The 20,009-nt window shown below is 44.5% G+C and overlaps 1 protein-coding gene across 2 annotated transcripts; it reads right to left on the bottom strand.

Moving 5' to 3' along the window:
• Positions 1-339: 339 nt before the first annotated feature.
• Positions 340-19,579, bottom strand: HMCES (5-hydroxymethylcytosine binding, ES cell specific). 2 transcript variants are annotated; one of them, XM_042912190.1, is made up of 7 exons: positions 19,495-19,579; positions 18,797-19,002; positions 11,949-12,092; positions 11,328-11,453; positions 4,325-4,506; positions 2,846-3,038; positions 340-955 (listed from the first exon to the last, which is right to left on the bottom strand). In XM_042912190.1, exons 2-7 carry the CDS (start codon positions 18,977-18,979, stop codon positions 728-730), a joined length of 1,056 nt encoding a protein of 351 aa, XP_042768124.1. In that variant the 5' UTR covers positions 18,980-19,002; positions 19,495-19,579; the 3' UTR covers positions 340-727. The 2 variants fall into 2 exon arrangements, with proteins under 2 accessions (XP_042768124.1, XP_042768120.1); XM_042912186.1 differs by having other exon boundaries at positions 19,449-19,546.
• Positions 19,580-20,009: the final 430 nt, after the last annotated feature.

The raw sequence follows: 20,009 nt of genomic DNA, 5'->3' as shown, positions 1-20,009 counted from the left end.
GCTGACAGCTCAGAGCCTGGAGCCTGCTAAGGATTCTGTATCTCCCTCTCTCTCTGCCCCTCCCCTGCTCATGCTCGGTCTCAAAAATAAATAAAAAACCATTAAAAATTTTTAAGCTAAAGGACTCACAAAACTTACAAGTATTAAGAATAAAGAGACTCAATAAAGAACATTCCCTAACCCCCACTGAACCTTCTTACTATTTCCAAGAAAGCAGTTTTATCCACAGAAAGCCCCAGTGCTCCATATTTGTGACAAAGTCCATTCCCTAGGACTGATCCTAGGAGAAAACAGTAAGATCCAGAACTTCCCCTAACAGCAGCATTTTCTGGAATGTAGACAGTTTATCAAATATAATTTATTCAGAAAAAAAGACAACGTCTTGAGAACTTAATTCCAAAAGCTGGCAGAAAACAGCCTTTTGTAAGCAGTACCAGGTCAGGGCTGAGAATTGCCAGCAGGGTCCACCAGTCAAACCAGCAGAGGGCCACAGCCATAAAGCCCCTTATGCACTGATGGTGGTGGCCCCTCGTCTTTCTAGGCTGCCCATTTGCCCCCCTGTGGGTTCATGGTGCAGGCAGGATAGCTACTCATTCATAAACCCACAACTGTCAACTACTACTGTGCTACCGCATCCCAAAGCAAATCCACAAACATACAACGCAAGCATCTGTCACCAGCAACAATATTTAATGCAGCAAATCGTGGCAGTAGTCTCTGAAAGTCGTTACTGGTTGTGCGGCCGCTTGGCCATGGGCTCCTCCTGCTTCAGCCATCGCTCCAAGAGTCCTGTGGCACCTCTCTTGGTGGGGAGTGGGCTCTTCTGCAGGAACTGGTTGGACCACTGGGGCACATCTGACTCTGTCTTTTGGGGTGTTTTGGGGTCTTCCTTTTTGGGTGACTTTGTGGCCAGCCATTGCATCATCTTCTGGCTACTACGACTTGCCTTGGGCTCCTAGGACAAAGAACGCTCAAACCACCCAGCTCTAGCTTTTAGGAAAACACCAACTCCAAGGGAAGAAACAGGGGTAGAGGCATTAGGTACTGACCCAGGCTTAGAAAATGTTATTAAGAGCCAGATGGGGATGACTGGTCAGGAGTGAGGGGAAGGAAGGAGCAACGGAGTATGCTCCAAGGGGTACAAACAGGCAGGGACCAGCTCTCAGAGCAAGCTTCACATATAAGGTGCGTGGGACTGGTCAGAAAAGAGGAGTTGATGAGCATTTCAAACAGGTGCAGAGAAAGAAGCTTTCTTAGGGAAGAGGATGTAGTTCAGTGAGAGCAGGCTGAGCATGGGGAAATGACACTGGAGAGGTATGGCTTTGAAGAGTCACCATGATTAAGGATTCAGCTAAGGCTGAACAGGCTGACTTGTTTCCCCGCTGGGCAGCCTCTTCTTGACCAGCCTGCTCCCTCCTGCTCTCTCACACCTGCACCCCAACGCTGAACTGAAGGTTCTGAATTTGCCTAATGCCACCTCTCCAGAATGGGAGTTCTTCAGGAGTAAAGACCATGACAGAAATAGGGCAGAGTCTAGTACAAAATGAATGCGTATCATTACATTTTTAGAGACATCTAAGAAATAAAAGATCAGGGTTGCAGGAGTTTGCAAAGAACTGCAACAAAAGAAAAAGATGACACAGAGTATGGAAAACGTAGAAACCTGAATAAAAATGGGGGGTGGGGGGAGCTGTTTTGTAATCATTGTCCTTAACACTTCTCAGGCATTCTAAAATGTCTATTCTTGGAACACTCAGCCATGTCCTATTTTTTTTTTTTTTACGTTTTTTTTTTTAATTTATTTTTGAGACAGAGAGAGACAGAGCATGAACGGGGGAGGGTCAGAGAGAGAGAGGGAGACACAGAATCTGAAATGGGCTCCAGGCTCTGAGCTGTCAGCACAGAGCCCGATGCGGGGCTCGAACTCACGGACTGCGAGATCATGACCTGAGCCGAAGTCGGACGCCCAACCGACTAAGCCACCCAAGCGCCCAGCCATGTCCTACTTAAGTCCCTCTGTGCCACCTGGAAACAGTTGCTACTCCTAAATCTTCATCCCCAAATATTGGCAAAAGCCAGTTTTTTGCTCTGGAACTTCTGTTCCCACTGGAGGCCTTTGGTCTGCTCACCTTCCCTTGAAAATACAACTGGATCCTTGCCAATTCTAAAAAGTTAAAGTTCAGGGCAGGAATGTTCTCAAATCCTCCTAAAGGAGTACAAGGATTGGAACTCCTCCAACTTGTAGTTGGGAAAGCAGATACAGAAAAGAGAAAAAAAAACTACACAGCTGGGAGGCAAAGATACAATTATGGACAAGGATTCCTTTGTCTTTCTTATAATCACCCTCTAGATTAGCAATCTTCAAACTTGGCTTATCAGACTTACTTAAGAAGCTTCTTAAAGACACAGAAGCCCAAGCCCAGCCCTGAATACTGACTCAATAGGTCTAGATAGGATCCAGCATTTACATTTTGAAAGAGCTCTCCTGAGGAGTCTGAGTCACAGCCAGCTTGGAGAATCACTGCTCTGTTCAACCTTGCCATACCCAAGGAAATGTGAGCATTGGGTGGTTTAAATTAGAGCTAATTGTCGTGTGCCTGGGTGGCACAGTCGGTTAAGCATCTGACTTCGGCTTAGGTTTGTGAGTTCGAGCCCTGCTTCGGGTGAGCCCCACTTTTCTCTCTCTCTCTCTCTCTCAAAACAATAAATAAATAAAAATAAATAAATAAATAAATAAGTTAAAAAAACATAAAGCTAATTGGGAAAGGCCGTATCCTAAAAGAAAAAGATATCTTGACAGAAGACAGAAAGCTCAGAAAGGACTATCAGAATCACAGGCCCCTACCTTTTTGACCAGTAGGCTGATAGGAGTCACACATTCAGGAGTGTTGTTTCCGGAGTCGTTCACCACGGAAGAGACTGCATGGAAGGTGATATTCTCTGTGGGGTGGATTAACTTCAGAGCTTCCTGAGTTGAGACCTCACCAAAGTCAAGCCATTTAGAGACTTCCTCCTCTCCATCTAATATAGCAGGCATCCTAGCCAGTGAGGTAGAGACATTAGTTAGCAGGTAGAGTAGAGTGAGGGTAGGGACAGAAGGGAGACTTGAGTCAGTGCAAATCATCCTAAGGAGAAGCTCGTCCTTCCTCTGCACCTCACGTGCTGATTGTTGCCATGTGCTCCTTGACCACAACTTGACAGGGCACGAAATTCACCACGAGGAGAACGAGCTTACACAGTTTTATGGCAAAGACAGTGAATGGTGCTATGATTGGATCCAGAGCACTCCAGTGTACATGCTAACCAACTGGTAAACTTCCCACGATGCCTCAGCCAAGAATTAAAGGGAAATTAAAGGGAAAACTTACAATATTAATCTCTAAATTTACAGTAAGAAAGAGTTATTCCCAAAATTGTGAACTATGCCTATGCCTCAGAAGGCAAAACGGCTGCCTTAAGATGCCTCCTGGGACCCAGATGTTAGGAATAATTTTCTCAGCAGTGATACAGAAGTTAATTGCAGGAGGAGGCTATACGTTGGATCAAATTGTTCAATTCTGATTAAATACATACCTATTATAAATGCATGTCTTGAAGGAACAACACTTCAAAGGCAGAAAGACATGCCCCAGTATTTAAGACCGCAAAAGATCATAAATTTTAAATAATCTTCCTTTCATTTCATAATAGCTCATAAGCTACAACTTTTCCAACACTCATTTCCAGAAGCAAATTTTTCTAAGGTAAAGTGCCATATTTAATGTAATATCTACATAGACAACAATAGTACTGTTTTTAATATACAGATCCCTATTATTTCTTCATGTGTTCCTGACCAATTTTTAGGTGTTGCCCCTTAAAACCCCACTTTTCTCATAAGTTCTTGGGTATACACTGTACAGTTTTGCATAGTGTGACTTTTAGGAACACATGTCATATTATAGCGAAACTGACTGTAACTGTATTTTGCAAAACAACTTCTACTCTCTAAATTTGTGCATACAGGGGCGCCTGGGTGGCTCAGTCAGTTGGGCGTCCAACTTTGGCTCAGGTCACGATCTCACTGTCTGTGGGTTCGAGCCCCGTGTCGGGCTCTGTGCTGACTGCTCAGAGCCTGGAGCCTGCTTCAGATTCTGTGTCTCCCTCTCTCTCTGACCCTCCCCTGTTCATGCTCTGTCTCTCTCTGTCTCAAAAATAAATAAATGTTAAAAAAAAAAAAATTTGTGCATACAGAAACACTGAATCCAAAAGCTACCTATCTAAAAGCAGGAAACAAATCTTCCTCTGAATCCTTTTGGACCCAGGGATAAGATCTGTGACTTGCCTAGGGTGAATGTCATTCAAGCTTTTGCAGGAATCTACTGTGATGATGGTGTAGGAATACAGGAGGTCTCCTCCTTCTGGGGGCTCCCAGCAGTCAAAGATCCCCGCCATTGTCAGCAGCCTCCAGTTGTCCCAGACTTTCCTCCAGTGCTCAGAACTCTCTGCAACATCAGTGCTACCTGACTGGAAGCAAAATATGTGGACAGATTAGATATTCAGCAGCCCCCTCCTACACACAGTTGGGTACTACTATAGACTTAACATGACAATGTTTAGAGGTACTTCAGCCCATGTGTTATTAACTGTTCTTGATCCACTGTTGCCAAAAGAAAGAGGTTTGGTGGTAAGTACCCACTGAAGTTATGGATTTATGGCTCCTTAATGCTTTCAGAATACAAACCAACACCATCAGTAGGCATTCAGGTTTTCCAGGATCTAGCCTGTCATTCCCCTCCACCCTAACAATAAGAAAAAAAGCTAGGAGAGGCACCTGGGTGGCTCAGTCAGTGATCTCACGGTTTTGTGAGTTTGAGCCTCATGTTTGGGCTCTGTGCTGACAGATCAGAGCCTGGAGCCTGCTTTGGATTCTGTGTTTTCCTCTCTCTCTGCCCCTCCCCCACTCACACTCTGTCTCTCTTTCTTTCAAAAATAAATAAACATGAAAAAAAAAAAAAAAAAAGCTAGGAGTACCTGGGTGGCTCAGTCAGTTAAGCATCCAACTTTGGCTGAGATCCTGATCTCAGGGCTTGTGAGTTCGAGCCCCACATCAGGCCCTATGCTGACAGCTCAGAGCCTGGAGCCTGCTTCGGATTCTGTGTCTCCCTCTCTCTCTGCCCCTCCCGTTTGTGTGCTTGCTTTCTCTCTCTCTCTCTCTCTCAAAAATTAACATTAGAAGAAAAAAATATATATATAAAAAGAAAAAAGCTAGATAATCTACAAAAATCATAACTTCAAAAAAATTCATCAGAAAACTGAGGTCACTGGGCAACAAACTGGCCTGAACTTTACGGAAAGACAGGGGCCTCCAAGGGAAGACAAGACATAAGTACTGGCTTACTGATGGCAATAGGAGGAAGACAAGGCCTTCATTCAGACAAAATTATTACCAAATTTTTAAAAGCACTGTGTGGGCTAGCCTGTGAGTCTACTGTGAGTCTAGAACCCGTGGGAGCTGCAGACATCAGGGGACTTTGCATCAGCTTGCAGACTCTTCTCCATGAACCTTCCTAGCTGCTCACAAGAAAGATGGAGGCAGAGCAGGAGACTAGAGAAAGCCTTCCTTGCTGGTATGCGCCTAGAGGAGGGGAGCTCTCCTGCATCAGGAAAGGTGTGAAGTCTCACCCAATCATTTCTCCTCTAAGGAGCAAAAGCCTTAAGGGGCCAGAGTATGGGTTATAAACCCTATTGACCATAAGATACAGGTAAAGACCCACTGAGTCTGGGGAAGGGTGAAAGAAAAATCCCTCTACTCTCCTGGGGAAAGAGCAGGATCCCTGAGAAAGCCTGAGCTTGACAGTTCTCAGATTTGAGGCTGTATGAAGACAATAAAGAATGCTCTCCCACCCTTTAGATCAGCAAGCACCACATGGACAGCAACAGCAGCCTAATTCTGGGGAAGCAGCAAGAGCACAGACAGAGCCTATCCACAGCACAGGCTCAAAGGGAAGTACTACAGCGGAAGGAAGCAGGGCTACTGAGAAAAACTCTCTGGAAAATCACCCTTACCATGAACACAAAATGGCACAGAGAAATTTAAAACCTGTAATGAACAAAGGTAATCGTATCAACAAAACCAGTTCAGCTCCTGATAAGATCAACTCAACCTCACACATTACCCTATTAGAAGGATAAGTGTATCCATTTCCAGGCAAAAATTTATCTCAGCCTGTATGTCTGGCAATCAATCAAAAATTACAAGATCGGGGGTGCCTGGGTGGCTCAGTCAGTTGAGCATCTGACTTCGGCTCAGGTCATGATCTCACCTTTGTGAGTTCGAGCCCCACGTCAGGCTCTGTGCTGACAGTGCACAGCCTGGAGCCTGCTTCAGAATCTGTCTCCCTCTCTCTCTGCCCTTCCCCTGCTCACACTCTGTCTCTCTGCCTCTCAAAAATAAACAAACATTAAAAAAAATTTTTTTTAGGGGCGCCTGGGTGGCGCAGTCGGTTAAGCATCCGACTTCGGCTCAGGTCACGATCTCGCGGTCCGTGAGTTCGAGCCCCGCGTCAGGCTCTGGGCTGATGGCTCAGAGCCTGGAGCCTGTTTCCGATTCTGTGTCTCCCTCTCTCTCTGGCCCTCCCCCGTTCATGCTCTGTCTCTCTCTGTCCCAAAAATAAATAAACGTTGAAAAAAAATTTTTTTTTTTTAAATTAAAAAAAAAAAAATTTTTTTTTTTAAATTACAAGATGGGGTGCCTGGGTGGCTCAGTCAGTTGAGTATCCAACTCTTGATTTGGAATCAGATCACGATCCCTGGGGTTGTGAGATCGAGCCCTACACTGGGGTCCATGCTAAGTGTAGAACCTGCTTAAGATTTTCTCTCTCTCCCTCTGCCCCTCTCCCCTGCTTGAATTCTCTCTCAAATTTAAAAAAAAAAAAAAAAGCCAGAAAACAAAATGAACTGTCAAGGGATATAGAAATCAACAGAACCAGACTCAAGACACCACTTTCCCCAAATGCTCAACTATCAGAGGGAATTTAAAATAAGTTTAATTAGAGGCCCCTGGGTGGGCCCAGACAGTAGGCATCTGACTTCAGCTCAGGTCATGATTTCATGGTTTTTGAGTTTGAGCCCTGTGTCAGGCTCTGTACTGACCGCTCAGAGCCTGGAGCCTGCTTGCTTCAGATTTTGTGTCTCCCTCATCTGCCTCTTCCCCGTTCACGCTTTGTCTGTCTGTCTGTCTGTGTCTCTCTCTCAAAAATAAACATTAAAACATGTTTAGTTAATATGTTAAAGGTTCTTGGGGCACCTGGGTGGCTTAGGCATCTGACTCTTAATCTCAGCTCAGGTCATGATCTTGGCATCATGAGTTCACATTCCGTGTTGGGTGTGAAGTCTACTTAAAAAAAATGTTAAAGGCTCTTGTAGAAAAGGTGAACAGCATACATTCAACAGTTAAGAAATGTTGGCAAAATAAGAAAATATCAGTGAACTTAAAAATTTGACAGTAAAAACTACCCAAACTAAAACAGAGATAAAATAAAATACACAGAACACTGAAGAACTATGGGACAATATCAAATGGTCTAACGTGCAATTAGAATCACAGAATGTGAAGAGAAATGAGTAAGAAGAAATATCTGAATATACAATGGCTGAAAATTTACCAAAAATTATGAGAGACATCAAACCACAGATAGGAGGAAGCTCAGTGAACATGCCAAACATACAAACGCACAAAACTACACATATCATATTAAAACTGCTAAAAACCAATGGGAAATGTTGAAGGCATTAGGGAAAGAGGGGTGATAGAAACACATTACAAATGGAAGAAAAAAGACAAAAATTAGAGTAGACTTCTCAAAAAAACCCTAGAAGAGCCAGAGCCTATGGAGTACTTTTTTTAAGTGCTGGAAAAAAACCGAAAGACTGCCAACCCAGAATTCTATACACAGTGAAAACACCGTTCAAAAATGGAAATAGTGGGGGTACCTGGGTAGCTCAGTCGGTTAAGCATTTGACTCTTGATTTTGGCTCAGGTCATGATCTTACGGTTGGTGGGTTCAAGTTCCGGGTCGGGCTCTGTGCTCATAGCTTAGAGCCTGGAGCCTGCTTCAGATTCTGTGTGTGTGTCTCTCTCTCTCTGCGCATCCCCCACTTGTGCTCTGTCTCTCTCTCTTTCTCTCAAAAAAAATGTAAAAAAAATGTGTATTACAGAATAGCTACCAAAAGCATTTTTATTCTATTTTTGTTTTTAACTAAACGAAGCTTCTTTTTATATTTTATCTTATTTATTTATTTTTAAATTTTATTATTTTATTTTTGAGAGCACATGTGTGTAAGCAAGCAGGGGAGGGGCAGGGAGAGAGGGGAAGAAAGAATCTTTTTTTTAATGTTTATTTATTTTGAGAGTGAGAGAGAGCTCAAGTGGGGGAGGAGCAGAGGGAGGGGGAGAGAGAGAGAATCCCAGGCAGACTCTGCATTGTCAGTGAGGAACCCAATGTGGGGCTCGAACCCATGAACCATGAGGTCACGACCTGAGCTGAAGTTGGATGTTTAACCGACTGGACACCCACCCAGGTGACCCACAAAAACTTTACTTATTTATTTAAAATTTTTTTGAGAGAGAGCAGGGGACGGGGTAGAGGGAGAAAGAGAGAATATCAAGTAGGGTCTGCATTGTTAGCACAGAGCTTGTCACAGGGCTTGATTCCACGACCCTGGGATCATGACCTGAGCTGAATTTTAAGAGTTGTATGCTTGACCAACTGAGCCACCCGGATGCCCTCAAAAAACAATTTTTTTAAATTTTTTTAAATGTTTATTTAAATTTGAGAGAGAGAGCGAGCGTGTGCACAAGCAGGGGAAGGGCAGAGAGAGAGGGAGACAGAATCCAAAGCAGGCTTCAGGGCTCAAACCCACAAACTGTGAGATCACGACCTGAGCCGAAGTTGGATACCTAACCGACTTAACATTTTTTTTTTTTTTTTAATTTTTTTTTTAATGTTTATTTATTTTTGAGACAGAGAGAGACAGAGCATGAATGGGGGAGGGGCAGAGAGAGAGGGAGACACAGAATCGGAAGCAGGCTCCAGGCTCTGAGCCATCAGCCCAGAGCCGACGCGGGGCTCGAACTCATGGACCGCGAGATCGTGACCTGAGCTGAAGTCGGACGCTCAACCAACTGAGCCACCCAGGCGCCCCCCGACTTAACATTTTTAAAAGAAGTAAAAGTAAGCAGCCAACAGTGGAGACGAAATGGAATCATAAAAAGTACTGAATCCAAAAGCAGCCGGGAAAAACATGAGAAAAGGAAAAACGAGCTAATGAAAACAACTAGCAAACTAGCAGAATGCTGAATTTTTAACCCCACCAGATTGCTAATTACATCAAGGGCAAATCTTCTAAACGTTACAAAGTTCCCTCCTCTGGGAAGCCTTCTGAGATGCCCCAGGCTCAGTTACGTGCTGTCTTCTGTGCTGCCATAACTCACAAGCATGCCTTCAGTGAGCATTCACCCCTGACCTGCAACTGTTGACTTGTGTGTGTCTTGGTAATCGAGTATCGAGGGCAGAAATCCTGTCTCACTGAACTTCCAGGAGACTAGTAGCAGGACCATATACAATCGTATGTGGTTAATGAAAGTCCAGTGAACAGATACACTTTTATAGGTAAGAAAAACTGTATAGGACTGAAGGAAGTCCCATCCTAATCCACACAAATGCCTCGTAGTCTCTCAAGAAGAGTGTCCAAGGAAATTGCAATTTTAAGATAGGAAATTCCTAAAGATGGAAAAGCTAAGCACTAGGAATCTTTTGGAGTGGATTCCTCTAGAGAGCCCCAGAATTCTGACTTACTAGTAATTCAATTTAATTTAATTAATTTATTTATTTATTTTTAAAGGTTTTATTTTTAAGGAATCTCTATACCCAATGTGGGGCTTGAACTCGCAACCCTGAGATTGAGTCACGTGCTCCACTGACTGAGCCAGCCAGGCGCCCCCCATAATTTGCAATTTTAACAAAGCAAACTGCAGTGAGAACGCAAAGGCTTTAGCAGTATTAGAGCAGTAAATCTGATTAAAATGAGAACATGATGTTGGCACATCTGATTTGTTTTCAATCTCCTCATAATGTTATGTGAACAGGCTAAATTTACCATTTGTCTTAAAATGAAAGTTCTAGGGGCGCCTGGTGGCTCAGTCAGTTGGGCGTCCGACTTCGGCTCAGGTCATGATCTCACAGTTCGTGAGTTTGAGCCCCGCGTCAGGTTCTGTGCTGACGGCTCAGAGCCTGGAGCCTGTTTCAGATTCTGTGTCTCCCTTTCTCTCTGCCCCTCCCCTGCTCATGCTCTGTCTCTCTCTGTCTCAAAAATAAATAAACATTAAAAAAAATAAATAAAAAAAATAAAATAAAATGAAAGTTCTAGGGGTGCCTGGGTGGCTCAGTTGGTTAAACGTCCCACTTCGGTCAGGTCATGATCTCCCAGTTTGTGAGTTCGAGCCCCACATTGGGCTCTGTGCCGTTGGTTCGGAGCCTGGAGCCTGCTTCGGATTCTGTGTCTCCTTCTCTCTCCACCCTTCCCCTGCTCATGCTCCATCTCTCTCTGCCTCTCAAAAAATGAATAAACATTAAAAAAAAAAATTTAAAAAAAAAAAATGAAAGTTCTACGAGGAAAATGTGAAGTATAGAGTTACCATGTGACCTGGCCAATTCACCCCTAGGTATAAACTTGAGAAATTAAAACATACCCATGTAACAACTTGTACACGAATGTCCATAGCAGCCTTATTCATAACCATCAAAAGTAGAAACAACCCAAGTGTCCATCAACTGGTGAATGAATAAACAAAATGTGGCCTTTCCATACAATGGACTATTACTCAGCCATAAACAAGCAATTAAATAGTGACACATTCTATCACATGGATCAACCTTGAAAACCTTATACTGAGTAAAACAAGCCAGATACAAAAGACCACATATTATACGACTCCAAATATATTAAATGTCCAATTAGGCAAATCTATAGCAACTGAAAGATTCGTGGTTGCCAGGACTGGGAAGAATAGGGAATGGACAGTGACAGGTAACAGATATGGGATTTCTTTTGGGGGCAATGAAAATGTAATATTAGACAGCAGTGATGGTTGCACAACTTTGACTATACTACAAAAACCGCTGACTTGCATCCTTTAAAAAGGTGAATTTTATGGTGAATTATAGCTCAATAAAGCAGTTATGTCAAAAAAAATAACCCACAACTCTATGAGGAAAGATACAAAATGTCCTTTTTTGCATCGGTTTCTCTGTCCCTTTCCAAACTGTGAATGCTGTTGACAATACCTCTTCTGTTTTGGCTTGGGGAAAATAGATGAAGTACGGCTGCTTTTGGCTTGTTCCCTGACGTCTCCGCCACTCGTAGAATCCATCTGCTAAGACGACACAGCGTCTTCCCTTTCCAAGAGGGACCTGAGGAAAAACGTGAGCAAGATACAGTCTTGGTGACAGAATGTTTCATGTACTTGAGCGAAAAATCTCACATCCACCAATGTGTGACCTTAATTATTTAATGTCTGTGTGCCTCACTTTCCTTATGCATAACTTCCTTATGCAGATGTTGAAAAGATTAAATAATGTACTCCAGCCCCAGCTGTCATTTGATTATAAGTGCATGAAAACCTCCAAGTGAAAACTGTCTAGTTGTCATTCTCTCTCTCTCTCTCTCTCTCTCTCTCTCAACCTAGTCAACCTACAAAATATGAGAAGTAATAGTTTTGTTTTAAACCACTATGTGTTGGCATGATTTATCATGCAGTAATATGCATAACCACCCTCAACATTATTCGCGACTGGGAACACACTTTCCAGGAGATCCTTATTTTATTTCTCAGGTGTATAAGATACTAACAACTCTGTCGGAAAACAGAACAGAATATGTGCCTTTTCTCTAGACCAGCTACCTACCTTGAAGGACCGTTTCTCCATTATGGTATCACTACGACAGTTGGTAGTGTTGAACTGAAGTTTGGAAGGATCATCCTCTTTGAACCAAGATGGGACCAAGCCCCATCGCATGGGAGCAATGATACGCTCAGATGGGTCTGCACCCTGCCACGGGAAAAGGTTAAGATCCAGTGAGTAGAGCATAATGAAATTTACAAAACCAAATTTGGCACATGCATTATGTTACTATTAATATCAAAATACAAAAAGTACAGAGAAGAACACTAAAAGGGAAAGATCTATTTGAAAAACAATTTTAATGATTTATCTATCATGATGTGAGTAACTTGAACTCTTCAGCAATTCACGTTCTTTAGCATTTATTAGAATGTAAGACATACTGCTTGGGTAGGGTGGGGGATACAAAGAAGTTTAGTCCCTGTAGACTTTGAATTAGTGCCTGCTATGAGAGAGAGAGAGTGCTAGGCCTAGCAGTTTATGTGGTTCCAGCTCTTAAAAAGCACATACTACAGAGGAGCTGGGGTGGCTTGGTTGGCTGAGTGTCCAACTCTTGATTTTGGCTCAGATCATGATCCCAGGATTGTGGGATTGAGCCCCACGTTGGGTTTGGCACTGAGCATGGAGCCACTTAAAGCCCCCCCCTCTCTCTCTCTCCTTCTCTACACCACTCACACTCTCTCTCTAAAATAAAAATAAATAAGTCAGCACATGTTACAGACAACGATAATACAATGAGGGACATGCTAGGATGAGGGATGCTCAGGGTGCTGTGGGGGCACATAGAAGAGTGCTTAACTTCAAAGGACTTGCACGATGACATATGAGGCCACAAAGACATAAAAACATTAATAATATAATATACAACAAAACATTAATAATATAAGATACGATAGGCTAAGGGCCATAGAAGTGGTACATACAAGGGGCGCCTGGGTGGCTCAGTCGGTTGAGCGTCCGACTTCAGCTCAGGTCATGATCTCACAGCTCGTGGGTTCGAGCCCTGTGTCAGGCTCTGTGCTGACACCTCAGAGCCTGGAGCCTGCTTCCGATTCTGTCTCCCTCTCTCTCTGCCCCTAACCCACTCTCATTCTGTCTCTGTGTCTCTCAAAAATAAATAAACATTTTTTAAAAATTAAAAAAGAAGTGGTACATACAAGGAGTCACAAAGGAGTTCAGCAGAGAGTGATCCGTGAGAGATGGAATGGAAAAGTATCAGCTCCTTAGAAGAGGCAGAAAGGACACGGGTGAGGTAGTTCTTAAACTGGATCCCACAAGAGGTACAAAATGCAGACAAAGAAGAGAATGGGAGGGAAGACCAGATATGAAATCAAACGAACATGGGTGCCTGGCTGGTTCAGTTGGAGGAGTGTGCAACTCTTGATCTTGGGGTCATGAATTCCAGCCCTACACTGGTTGTAGAGATTACTAAAAAAAGTAACTAAACTTAAAAAAAAATTAAATGAACAAAGAGGCAATGTCAAGAATGTGTAGGAAGTGGTTTTGTGCAGAAAAGTTATAGCAAGTCCAAGGATGCTATTTTCAGGAAGGCCTGCTTACAAGGTTGGCCCTTAGCATCTGGGACCTTGGATTTTGAGTGTTCCCCTTTTCCTAACAGATACAGGATGGTTCACTGTACCTAGTCTGTACAAAAATGAGGTTTATGCTGAACATCTGCTTTCCTTTTGAGACTCTGGAATTTAGGTACTTGCTAGGCAGAGTACCTAATAAAAACCCTGGGCTTTTAGTTTCTAATGGATTGCCCCAGGCAGAAACACCACACATTACTGTATTTTTCATTGCTGGAGAAGGATATTTCCTGCCATATCTCCTCACAGGAAGGAGAGAACCTAAGGAAGCCTATGCATGGATTTTTTTTTCCAGACTCCTACTTATGTCTCTTTCCCTTGCTAATGCTATTGCATATCTTTTCACTGTAATAAACCTGAGCCTTATACGCTAAGTCCTTCTAACCGAATCTCCAAATGTGGGGGTAATCTTAGGGGCCTCTGACACATAGTCGTTACACTTTATTGGGGTAATTGGCCCCTTGAGACTTTGATGAAATCTACAGATTAAAATGCACGCGCGCGCGCACACACACACACACACACACACACACACACACACTATTCTATGTGGTGTGGTACAATACAGGTTGGAAGAGACCATGAGCAGAGAGTGAATTCTATCACTCAGCTATAAACAAGCAATGAAGTAGTGACACATTCTATCAAATGGATCAACCTTGAAAACATTACACTGAGTAAAATAAGCCAGATATCTCTGACAACTCAGAGTCTGGAGCCTGCTTCAGATCTTGTGTCTCCCTCTCTCTCTGCTCCTCCTGCTCATGCTCTCTCTCTCTCTCAAAAATAAATAAACATTTAAATAAGTAAGTAAATAAAATACTAGCCAGCACTCTAGCACTATGCTTGGGAGCAATTTTTTTTTAATTTATTTATTTTGAGAGAGAGAGAGAAAAAGTCCAAGTGGGTGGAGAGAGAGGGAGAGAAAGAGAGAATCCCAAGCAGGCTCTGCACTGTCAGCTCAGAGCCCCATGGGGGACTCAAACTCAGAAACCATGAGATCATGAGATCATAACCTGAGCCAAAGTCAGACACTTAAACATCTGAGCCACCCAGGTGCCCAGCTTGGGGGCAATTCCAAACAGTGAAATCACCAACAAAATGCAGAGAAATGCAAGAAATAGCACTAAATCAACTCCAAGAAGAGTACTTGTTTACAATGTAAGAGCTGAAACAAGAAGGTAAAGTTTTGCCTTACTCAACCTCAGCTGGGAATGTGTACTTTGGGTAATTCAAAATTTCTTCCTGTCTATATGTCTGTGAAAGACTTCAAAAGCGACATGAGTATTATTTTGGGGAATATACACAATTTTAGCAAGCAGACACATTTGCAAACATGAAATCTACAAATAATGAGTTTCAACTGTGCATGTGTGTATACATATGCACACGTGTGTATATTTTCCTGCTTAAAGACAGAGGCAGTCTGGGTATCTTGTATGCCAAGAGGCAGGAAAAACAAAAGCAACTGATGAGCGTGCAACGTAACTAAGGAAAAGACTACCCTAGAAGAAATGGTAGTATAACTGAACTAACAGTTGACTTCGCTCCTTGGTGAGTTCCACATAGAGACTATACCAGGTGGAGTCACACAAAGGAAACTATTTGCAGCAAATAAGACGGGAGGAGGGAGTAAGATGGGGGAAGTGGAGATGGGGGTGGTGGTGACTGGGTTTATTTTAGGGTTAGGATGAACATTCAGAAAGGGGAGCTTTGTCACTGCATGTGAAAGTGGACATAAGGCTGCACAGGTGTACTTAGAGAACATGACTATACATGCAACCTATATTACATTAATGAAGCCTGTGCTCCTTATAAGGAAGCAGAGGTAACTGTAGGACAAGGGGAAAGGGGTTAAGGGCAGGCTCAGGGACAGCAGTGTGTGAACTGCATGGGGCTTGGGCTCATTATTTCAGGTAAGGAATGCTGGACCTTGTTTACTTTTGAAACAGCACTGGGAGTTTTACCACTGGTATGGTTAGGCTACTTCCTGGACTGGTAGAGAGTGTTAGTTTTTGCATTCCCTTTTTTCCCTTAAAATCCTTAACTACAGGAGGTTTTTGTATTTCTTTGTAATTCTGACACCTCCTTTTGAAATTCTGCAAGAAGTGTGCTTAGGCAAGTGGAGCCAGTAGGGCGTAGATCACAGAAAATAGGTAGGGGCCTAAAATGACTTCTCGTGTCACCAAAGCTATGTCTCATCTTTCTTTTTCTGGGGGCCCCTCATTCCTTCTGTTTACAGTAGGGTAGACAATGAAAATCCAAGTGTTAATCTCATCTGAGATAGGAAGAGAAAGAATGAAAACAGAGCTTTTGTAAGTCCTCTTTTCCAGAATCAAACGTGCCTTCCAAGCCCCCTACCCAAAGCATAAATGAGAGAACATTATACAATGGTCAACTAAATGGATTCTCATCAGGAATCTGCAAGACAACAATACTCTAAATTTGAGATTCGCAACATGTGGCAAGTGTGACAATCCTTCCCCACCACCAAGATCTAGGGGGTAGAAATCTGGCGGGTAGAGGCCAGCAAGGCTGCTAAACATTCTGCAGTGCACAGAACAGCTTCCCACCACAAAGAATCTGGTGGTTAGAGGCCAGTAATGCTACCGGCATCTGGTAGGTAGAAGCCAGCAATGCTGATAAACATGCTGCAATGCACAGGACAGCTTTTCACAGCAAAGACTTTTCCCACCCAAAATGTTGATACTGCTTAGGCTGAGAAATCCTACTTTTACAAATCCCACCGATCACCTTTAATGCTAGTGTGTTCACTGGACGATTGAAAACTGAACCTAGGGGCGCCTGGGTGGCTCAGTCGGTTGAGCGCCGACTTCGGCTCAGGTCACGATCTCGCGGTCCGTGGGTTCGAGCCCCGCATCGGGCCCCTGTGCTGACAGCTCAGAGCCCGGAGCCTGTTTCAAATTCTGTGTCTCTCTCTCTCTGACCCTCCCCCATTCATGCTCTGTCTCTCTCTGTCTCAAAAATAAATAAACGTTAAAAAAAATTAAAAAAAAAAAAAAAAAAAAAAAAAAAAAAAGAAAACTGAACCTAAACATGAGGCTGCCCCCTACTGGGAACAAGAAATAAAAGGTGGCTGAGAAGCCAAAATACTGAAAATATTGCTCAATATTAGTCATCTTTTTCCTCTACCCTTTTGGACTTGTGACCAGAACAGCTGGTAGAGCTGGGGTAGATAAATGAAAGAGGAAGTAATCTGCAAATCAGTGGTTTCAAATGCAAATATTGCAATCTGTACACATGTTGGCCGTTGATGATAAGGTTTAATGAACAGCTGAAATGATTCTAATTTTGTTTTGCAATTTACAGGTTTGAGACAAATGGAACCTCAAATTTTATCAAAATTAGGAAACCCCAGCAATCTTAACAAAATTTATTAGAGATGTGGAATCAAAACACTACATCAGCAAATTCATACCACTGACGGAAAGAGAGGGCTACTTTTGCTAGAGGCTCCACCTTCCCCATTCCTAGTTCCGGGAAGCATCCACTGGAGTGGGGAAAGTGGTCTGGACCTCAGTCCCAGCTCTGTCCCTCATTTGCTGGGTAACCTAGGACAAGTCACAATATGTCTACACTTCTTTACATCTGCTAAAACAAATATTTTCTTCCAGCTGACATTCATTCTATAATTTTAAAGAGGTGATATAAAGAGAACCAAGGCTAAAAAAGAATAAGGACCACACATTTAATCCGTCTCTCTTTTCACTTCCAATTTGGTCTTCCTCTGAGACATGTTTAATTCTTTCCTTTCCAAGTTAAGATCCCCCATGATATTTATTTTGATTTCCCTCTCATAAAAAAAAAAAATTTTTTTTTAGTTTCAACAGGGAGGTATGCACCCAGTAAAAATGGCTCAAGAATAAGCCATTTACTATTTCATTCAACAAAAAAGATCAATGTTATTTAGTATGCTTATTTCTTCTAAATATTATATTTTTGAGAGAGAGAGAAAGAGTGCAACAGAGTGCGAGCAGGGGTGGAGCAGAAAGAGAAGGAGACACAGAATCTGAAGCAGATTCCAGGCTCTAAGCTGTCAGCACAGAGCCCGATGCAGGGCTCGAACTCAAGAACTGCGAGATCATGACCTGAGCCAAAGTCGGATGCCTTAACCGACTGAGCCACCCGGGTGCCCATTTATTTCAAGTAATATAGAAACGAATCTTGACTACAATATTATCACAAGAGTTCTGAAGAGTAAGTAGCAAGGGTATAATTGACTTTATAAATTGATTTAAGCATTATGGATCCAATAGAATAAATACCCATGATGGAAAACAAGCATAATTTTTCATAACCTCTCAAGGGCATTTAAAATGCTTAAGACATGGAGAGACCAACCATTCATTTCTAGAATTAGGCATTTTATTTACTACATGCTAGCACTGGCACACAGTTGCACGCACACATGTGAACACACACATTCAGGAGTTAAACCAAAGAACCAAAACATGATTATGCATTATTGGTCACTCCAACACTACATGGGTAAATACTGTAGAAACAATAAGGTGGAATTAAACTTCAGATAACCAAACCAAATGCATCTGTTCCTAGTTTCAATAAAAGACAAAACATAAACCGACTGAAAACACAAGCAGAAAAAAATAGAAACTTCAACATTCAAGAAGCACCACAAGTGTTTCACATTAGCTAGCCTTAATCCTGCCCTAGGCCTAGAGATTCTGGTTCAACTGGACTGGTAAGGGGCATGGAAATCTTTTTTTTCCCCCAAAGGTACTCAAATGACCTTGATGATCAGTGAGGTTTGAAAGATGTGATCTTAAAAAACCTTCGAGGGGCGCCTGGGTGGCTCAGTCATTAAGCGCGGGGCTCTGGCTCAGGTCACGATCTCAAGGTTAGTGAGTTCCAGCCCCATATTGCGCTCTGCGCTGACGTTCGGAGTCTGCTTGGGATTCTGTCTCTCTCTCTCTCTCTCTCTCAAAATAAATAAAAACGTTAAAAAAAAAGTACTCAAATGGGGGGGCGTGTTCAAATAAATTTGGCATGTATTATGACTAGCCTTCAAGTGAGCCTGAAGAATAAATACGGCATCCTCTTCTAAGGTAAGAAGAAAGCGATAAAACTTCTTGCAGTGAGGTCCAGAGTGGTTCTCAACTGGGGATCAGACTATATGAGCAACGGCTGGTTTTCAAGTTCAATGTCAGGGGCTGAGCAGACGCCAAACCCTACTGAAGCGGATGGGCCGGAAGCTGGTGTGGCGCAGAGACCCGCGGTTACCTTCTCAAAGTGCAGACGTGACAAGAGCACGGGGCTGTTCGACTGAGGGCTCGTGTTGTAAGAGGGGCAGTACTTGTCGGGGTCCTTCCACTCGGGGAGCCGCTCCCGGCCCTGCCGGTCCCGATAGGCACACGCTCTCGCGAGCACATCTCTGGGCAGGTGACAGGAGGTTCGGCCGCACATCCTCCGGCGGGGCCCCGCACACCCTGAAGACGAGAGCACACCGGGAGCGGGTCGCACTCGCGTATTCACGGCCCTCTCTCCACGCCGCGCGGGCACCGGTGCGCGGGGAGGCGGCCAGCTCCGAGGTGCTATTCTTGCAGCTCAGCGGTGCGGCCAAGAAACACACGAGGCGGGGGGGGGGGGGGGGGGGGGGGGGGGACGGGTACGGTCACAGCTGGAGCCACTTCCTCTGCGTGACCCTCCCCGGCCCCGCTCTTCTCCCCTCAGGGCACCGACTGGGGCCTCCCGCCCGCTAAAGCTCCAGGACCGCAGCCGGCGCCGCCAGGGGGCGGGCCCTCCCGGAGGAGAGGTCCGGGGCCCCCGCGTCCCCGCCCGCCCCACCTCGCGGCTCCGCGCCCGGGCCGCGGACCGCCTCGGCCGGCCGCCCCGCCTCTCCTCCATTCGGCCCCGCAGTCCCGCCTCGCCTCACCTCGTCTCACTTCGCCTCACGTCCACCTCCGCCCGCCTAGCCTCACCTCACGTTCACCTCCTCTAGGCCGCCGGCGACGCTCTTCCCCCGCGGGCGCTCCGGCTCGGCGGGCCAGCGCTCACGGCGCCAGGCACCACCCCCAGCCAGGTCAGCCCCGCCCCCAGCGACGGCGCCTAGCCCCGCCCCCGCGCGCCTGGAGGTTCCCGTGGCGTCCAGCTATCTGAAAGTAGCCGGGGCGGGGGAAGACTACGACTGGCTTTGGGGACTCCCCGGTTCTCGAAGCTCAGCTCTCCTCCGTAAAGGCCCACTGCCTCCCTGCCTTTGGGGACTCCCCGCTTCTTGAAGCTCAGCTCTCCTCCGTGAAGGCCCACTCCCTGCCGTAGGAATGGGGTGGAGCCCAGGGAGCGTGAGGTGTCCTGGTCTGTATAGTGGGAGCCGGAATTAGAGCACTGGGTCGTTGTAGGGATGATAACGGAACATTTGATTTACTTCGCAGTGAGGCTGACTGCCTCAGAGTTTGGGACAAACGTTGAGAAACCATCAGGAAAACTTACGTGAATC

Source organism: Panthera leo, chromosome A2 (genome assembly GCF_018350215.1).
Source record: "Panthera leo isolate Ple1 chromosome A2, P.leo_Ple1_pat1.1, whole genome shotgun sequence".
Taxonomy (NCBI): Eukaryota; Metazoa; Chordata; class Mammalia; order Carnivora; family Felidae; genus Panthera; species Panthera leo.
This window is presented reverse-complemented; position numbering and strand designations above follow the sequence as displayed.

What these genes read in the sequence shown, in the direction of transcription:
- HMCES (XM_042912190.1), bottom strand. Translation starts at nt 18,979, where the DNA reads ATGTGCGGCCGAACCTCCTGTCACCTGCCCAGAGATGTGCTCGCGAGA. An exon ending in TGGAGAAACGGTCCTTCAAG is followed by an intron (nt 11,454 to 11,948) that starts GTAGGTAGCTGG and finishes GTTTTTCCTCAG; the next exon opens with GTCCCTCTTGGAAAGGGAAG. An exon ending in TTGAATGACATTCACCCTAG is followed by an intron (nt 3,039 to 4,324) that starts GCAAGTCACAGA and finishes CTCACTGGCTAG; the next exon opens with GATGCCTGCTATATTAGATG.